Source organism: Galeopterus variegatus, unplaced genomic scaffold (assembly GCF_000696425.1).
Source record: "Galeopterus variegatus unplaced genomic scaffold, G_variegatus-3.0.2 Scaffold13137, whole genome shotgun sequence".
In the NCBI taxonomy this organism is placed as follows: domain Eukaryota; kingdom Metazoa; phylum Chordata; class Mammalia; order Dermoptera; family Cynocephalidae; genus Galeopterus; species Galeopterus variegatus.
Window position 1 is genome coordinate 9,427 of NW_007739248.1, and position 7,231 is coordinate 16,657.

Here is a 7,231-nt window from a genome sequence, read left to right on the forward strand (position 1 = left end):
TGTATCATGATAGCATTCATGACTAACTCATAGCTAGTGTACTCCAAAGACCTCTGTTAACTATGGTTACTTGTAAGAAAGTTAATTTAGGACACTTTGATGAATACAGGTGAATATATTGGAAAGCACTGATATTCCTTGGAAGAATGAAAGATGCAGGCTAGACATACTTCAAAGAAATAGGACAAGAAAACATGGCAGTGTCAAGTCTAGAGTGACAGAGGCAATATGGCAGTGTCACTTCAATGATGTAGGCTGAGAACAATAAGTCATAAAATATGGGCTACTAGATAAAGATTTCAAATAAGTAAAATAATTCTAAAGACACAGGGTAAAGAGAAACCAAAGATAAGTCATTACTTTCACTCTTCAGACTGCAGAGACCTAAACACAAATGACAATGCCTCACTTCCCCCAAACCATGTGACACTTATTTAGTCTGTGGGAAAATCTGCATGATTCATTATCATAAAAAAAATCTTTCACTAGAACTCAACTGTATATTTTTAAATTCATACCTAAATTTTCTAATATATATATTGACTATGTGGAATACCTTAAACTCATAGTGCAATAATTTGGAAAATGTTTCTTCCTCTCAAGATGAGATGACTCATCGAACTCCTGCTGTTTCTGGGGATATTTAAGAAGGGGCACTATCTTAGTTCTTACCATGCTACATCCTTTTCAGAATCAACACAGACCCCTATTCAAATAAAGATGAATTGAAAGATGATGAGATGAGTATGAAGAGAATTACTATTGGAGAAAAGTTGCATTCATAGTCCAAAATTGTTTGATGAAGCGTCTTTAGCTGAATCAGGCATACGTACATACATACACAAATACATACACACATACATAAAACAAATGAAGAGGGTGTGAAGGGAGGAATTAGGAAAAGAAATTATGCTTTTCTCCATGTTATCTTACCCTTTTCATTTATTTTTTGAAACCATATAAATAAATTGAACAATGTATTTATTTTACAGTCTTTGACTAAAGTATATGTATCTGGTTGAAGGGAAAATCTACCAAATGATACCAGCGAGGAGATATTTTTCTATTATAATTATAAATGCCAGTTGTCATAAATAAACAAACCAAGTATTCAAGTAAGCAAACAAACCAAAACAAATGACTTAAGAACTTCAATTCAAAACAAACTTTGTTTTCTGGGGTAGGGGGTCAAGAAATGCAGTTTATAAGATAGCTCATCATAAAAGAACATCTTTCTATGTTTATCTTATTAATCTTCCTCCCTATATAGGTATAGCTATATATAGTCAAGTATTATTCTTGTTGTCATGGTGCTTTTATTAGAGGGAAGAAAACTAACATATGGTTATATCTGAGGTTTAGGTGTGGTTAAAAAAAAAAGAATATTTCATAACTGTACTGAGTAATATAATATGGCTCAGTTATTGACTTCCATTATACTGATAATCTGAAGATTATAAAAACATGGTAGATGCTTAGATAACATGTCAAAAATAATAAACATGTACATTACTGTAAAATTAATTATTTGAGTATTTTGTCATTGAGAATTAGGCAGTATCTGAAATGACACAGGTAGCTATGCTGTGAACACAACACAGACTCTAGGAAGAAGAGAGGGCATTTGACAGACTTAATAGGACATGGGGAAAGTATGTTGCTAATAAATCAATTTATATATGTCTATATTCATACAAATAGGTTAAAAAATTAAGGTCAGGAATCATTAGCTCCTATTAGAAAAAAACATAATATTGTAAATTGATTGCTGATGCAATGATTTAAAAAAAGGATGAAAATTAGAAATTATTTCAAGACTAGGGGATTCAGGTCCTCTTGAGAGAGGCAAAATGACTTGCCCAAAGTGACACAAAGAAATGGTGGGTAGACATGTGATTCAAACACTCTGTGATTCACAGAGTAAAGGACCACATAAAATGTCAATAGTTTTCATAATTGCTTCATTTTTGACTACATCATTCATGGCTGGTAGACCAAGCTCAGAAATAGAAGTTTCTATTTAATGTGGTCAACCCTACTGCATTATATATATCAATTCAGATTGATCTTTAAGGTCTTTCATCACAACATGTATAAATGCTCTGTAACTTGATGAAATAGGACTTATCTCATTTTCTACCTTTGCTACCAACTAGTGCTGAGGTTCTTCTCAGTCACTTATTCTCTCTGGGTTTCATCTTTCCCATCACTAAAAGGAGTAGTTTATATTAGGTAGTTAATGAGGACCTTCCCAGGTAAACATTCCATTTTTTTTTTTTTAATTACCTTTTCAAGCAGAAAATTTTCCACACACATAAGGCTGCACTATCTGTGAAAATCCCTAACTGGGAAGAAATTTTCCTAAATATGCCAGTAGAACAACTTTTGATGGAATTTCTACTGGAACCAGTCACCATGCATTGATTATAGACATCATCAAAATGAATTTCGAGCTTAGTCTCATATCATTCAATATGGTGCAAAATATTTTCCTAAATCAGCTTTCTATTATACTTCTAGGACTGTGGTAAATTTCATAAGGTATGTAATATTTCAAAGAATCACTTTTGAAGTTTGAGACCACTCTGGATCAAAACACATATTATTATTTGATTAATTGTTCACTACTGAAGATTTTGCTGATATAAAATTTGTGCTTCTAACACATAAAAAGAGTTTATTTTCTCCTCTCTCAAACTTCCTAAATATGAAGAGTTTTCTTATATAGGATATTTTTAAACAAAATATCATTACATTTTTTGGCCTGGAAAAGAATGCTAAAGCATCCTTGGCAAGATGTGGGGAGAAAGATGGATAAACTACACAAACTTCAGGGACATTATACCCTTTAAGGAGCATATTTTTAAAAAATGGAGCAACTATTTTCTGGGAGAAAATTCAATAGAAAATTATCCTTTGTCCCCACCTCTCTGCCACATCTCCAGCAAAAGACTCAATTCTTAGCATCAGTATCTTCAATCATTTTGTGGTGCTGCTAATCACCTTGAAACTAAATGCTTCTTGAGAACATCCAGATGCCCAGAATGACTTCATTCCTCACTAATGGAGGCAACCTCAGCTTTATTTTCAAGTGGGTTTGTTGAGCTGATCGCATCTCTCTCTAAATTGCAGCAAAATGATAATTGGAGTACAAATATCTATTTCCCCGTAAAAGTGAAATTGAAATTGCGTACCTTGATTTAAAGCTGTCGGGTGGCATGAGTTCCAAAGTGTGAGTTGGTCCATATAGGTTTACAACATATAATTTTATTGTTGGGTTCACTTGACCTGCCTTTGAGAAATTGAGAGTTGTCATGCAAGTATATTAAGCACTAGAATATACTGAGAAAAAATAAAAGGCATTTTGATTCATTCACTTTTTTGTCAGAGTAAAACATTGTTTAATTTCTATGTAGTAGAAATGATTTCAAATTCGACAACTTGATTGCTTTTAATTGTTTTTGCAGATTGCTGCTTCACAAACATTTTAGTTAGACAATTAAAGGTGATAGGAAATCATGAAGGCTTTGCTCATTAGGAGTGCTACTGTTCTTTCCCTGGAATGGCACCATAAGAGCTGGCTGTACAAAACAACTAGAAGATCAAGCAGCTACTCCTCACATTATAAGATACGTAATGAAATAGAAAGAAGGTTTGTCTAATTAAAAAGAAAAAAAGAAGAAAAAAAAAAAGAAAAAAGAAAGAATCTAATTAATACAGGTATCACATGTTTAAAATCTCACAAAACCTAAGTATTCCACTGCATTAATCTCTTGGCTTTTCTTTTATACTTTACTGGTTACTAAATGGTGTGAATCATTTGTATAATTGACTCTTGAGAGGCAGGCCATGGGCAAACTGCCCTCACTGAGTACCTGCCATAAGGATTAGAAAGGCAGAGGTAAGGATAGGTAATTTAAGTTTAGTGAATCAAAATTTTATTAAATAAATAATAACTAGCATGTATAGTAGTTGGTATGTTTCTGGTGCAAAGTGTGTGCTAAAGGCATTATATGAATTATATCATTAAATGTCCTTAGTACAGTCCTAATATATGATTATAATGATTTTCCAGTTGAAGATGGAAAAGCCAAGCAAGCCGTGCAAGGTGAAACATCTACTAACCAAGGGAGCTGCTGTTTATACCCGTGATGATCATAACCGCAACCTTGCAGCTGTGCTTTCAGTTCATGACCAGGAAAGGGCCTACAAGTTTTTCTAAATATACTGTGAGCAATCAAGAAGCAGGAATGGGAACTTTCACCAACATGTTTCAAGCAGTTTCAATAAATGAATGGAAGAATGTTCACATGAATAAATGATGTATTGAATCAGTTGATTATTTGTTTCTAAACAATGCTCCATTAACCTTGTGCTATGGCTGATGATTTAAGAGAAGACTATATGAGATATACTTGTACAGAGGAGGAGAAGGAAATTAAAAGTGAGTTGAATTAAAAGACCTGACAAAATTCTAAAGAGAATGATAAAACTGACTTAAAGATGACAAATAAAGATTCATTTTCAAGGAACTGGTATTGACAAAACTCAGAGTTAAATCAGGACCAGAGCAACATAAATACATCTTACCAATCAGTAAGAGCTCCTCAAGGACTGCTTTGTTACTTTATTAAGAGAGACTAGCACATCTGTGGGAGTGTGTCATACAGATTAGAAGTTTTGAGCCAAAAGAGAGGAGTCAGGAAAGGCTTTCACTATCAAAACGAGGTAACTATTAAGAGAGAATGTAGAAAGTTCTCAATAAAGAACTTCCTGGTAAATAAGCTACATGCCTGCCTCACACCAAAGGCTCTGGGCTCAGATTTTTGTAAAGCTTTTCATTGCTCCCAAACCCTCCAGTGCCTGGGCACATTTGTCAGGCAATGTAGCCTTCTACCACTCTCATGAGCTCCCTTTTACATCATTCTTGTTTTAATTTAGTTGCCATGTTCCTCCCTGAAAATATTGTCTTTATTCATTTAATTTTTAGTCTGATTGTTTCTCTAGCTGATTCAGGTATGTTAAGATTTAGAAATGGAAGTGGTATTTAACAGTGGCATTCAAAGTGTTCTTGGACCAGTAGCATCAATCAGCACCACTTGGAACCTTAGAAAGAAATTCATGGGTCCCACCTCAGACCTATATTCATACAAAGACTCAGAATATCTAGGTGTGGGACTACAAAGCTAGTTTTAACAAGATTCCCAGGTAATTAGTGTGCAAGTTTTGACAAAACCTGGATCTACAGCTATATCTATCACCCACCCATTCTTCCATCCATTTCTCTCTCTCTCTCTCACATCACAGCTCAGTGGGTGCCAAAAGTCAGCCCTCATGAGAATCATTTTGAGGGCCTAGAGGGTTTTTGTTAAATCACTGATTGCTGAAGCCTACCTTCAGCATGAAGTTGATACCCCTGGTGCTGGTGAAAGGACCATATTTTGAGAACTGATTTAGCTTAATTTGTGAGTCAGAGAAATTAGTCCAAATTGTGACTCTCTTATTTACTTGACATTGAACAGGAACAGATTCTAAGGATCCTCAAGTGTTACTTTATTTAATTATCAAAAGTGAGACAAACACCTCCCACAAGTCAGAATTAAGTCAAAGAAGGTATTTTTTTCTGTAAATAAAAATATGTCATAGTTTTATTATATGGACAACAAAAAAGATGATTTATATGAAGTGCTTAATTGTTAATTAATTAGTTAGTACAGTAGTGAATTAAAAATGGAAGCGTTGCTAAGACACTAAATCTTTTCTAGTTAGTGAAATGCTGTGCTTTTATTTTCTATGATTCAATTCACTGAATAAAGCAAAATTGAGATTAAATTAAATTTGATTTTTCTGTGAACTCTTACTGATGGAGTTTGGATGTGTCGTCCCCTCCAAAACTCATGTGGAAATTTGATCCTGAATGTGGCAGTGTTAGAAACTGATTTTGAGTCATGGGGGCAGATCCCTCATGAATGGATTAATGCTCTCCCTGGGTGGGAGGATTAATGAGTGAGTTCTCACTCTATTAGTTCCTGTGAGAGCTGGTTGTTTAAAAGACCCTGGCACCTCCCCCCCTTCCTTCCTCTCACCATGTGATCTGTTTGTGCCAGCTGCCTGCCACTTTCCTCCATGAATAGAAGCAGCCTGAGGCCCATACCAGATGTAGCTGCCCCAGAATCATAAGCCAAATAAACCTCTGTTCTTTATAAATTACCCAGTCTCGGGTATTTCTGTTATAGCAACACAAAATGGTCGAATACAGAAAATTGATACTGAGGAGTGGGGTGTTGCTATACAGATACCTGAAAATGTGTATGCAGCTTTGGAACTGGGTGATGGGCAAAGGCTGTAGGAGTTTGGAGGTCTTACAAGAAGACAAAAAGATGAGGGAAATTTTGGACCATTTTAGAGATTGGTTAAATGGTTGTGACCAGAATGTTGATAGTAATGTGGACAGTAAACGTCATGCTGATGATGAGGTCTCAGATAGAAATGAGGAACTTATTGGGAATTGGACAAAATATAACACTTGCTAGACCATAGCAAGGAATTTGGCTGCATTGTGTTCATGCCCTAGGACTTTGTGGAAGGAGAGACTTAAGAGTTGTAGACCAGAATGTTTGGCAGAAGAAATTTCCAAACAACAAAGCATTAAGGAAGCTGCATGGTTACGTTTAGCAGCCTACTCTGAGTTATGGCAGCAAAGGCATGATGTAAAGCCAGAATTTAAGAGAAAGCAGAGTGTAAAGATTTGGAAAATTTGCAGCCTGACCATGTGGTAGAGAAGTGGAGAGCAGAAGAAAAACACAAGGGTAAAGCTGATAAACCATTTGCTAAAGACATTAGTTTGGTGATGAGACAGCCAGATGCTAATAGTCAGGACACTGGGGAAAAAGCCCTAAAGGCATTTGAGAAGTCTCGAAGGGTGCCCCACCCATCACAGACCCTGAGGCCTAGAAAGACTGAGTTGTCCAGGAGTAGAGATCTGGGGCCCAGCTGCCCTTGGGAACCTGCTTCCTGCATCCCAGTTGCTCTGGCTGGAGCAGCCCTGCCTCAAGCGGCACCAAGTGTGGTTTGTGCAGCAGCTCTGGAGAGTAGAAGCCTGAAACCTCAGTGGCATCCATGTCATGTTAAGACTGCAGGTCAGCAGGACTTGAGAGTAGTGGAGGCACAGCAGCCTCCACCCAGATTCCAGAGGATGTATGGAAAAGCCTGGAGGCCCAGGCAGAGACCT

At 36.2% G+C, this 7,231-nt stretch overlaps 1 protein-coding gene across 1 annotated transcript in view; it reads right to left on the bottom strand.

Moving 5' to 3' along the window:
• The window catches only part of LOC103581476 (inactive dipeptidyl peptidase 10-like), a gene marked incomplete at its 5' end in the record, with an annotated part of 30,259 nt that overhangs the window by 6,535 nt on the left and 16,493 nt on the right, over positions 1-7,231 (bottom strand). Inside the window, one exon of the mRNA XM_008563298.1 lies at positions 3,195-3,292. Within this exon, the coding sequence (XP_008561520.1) occupies positions 3,195-3,292 (98 nt within the window). The remainder of the gene's footprint in view (positions 1-3,194; positions 3,293-7,231) is intronic.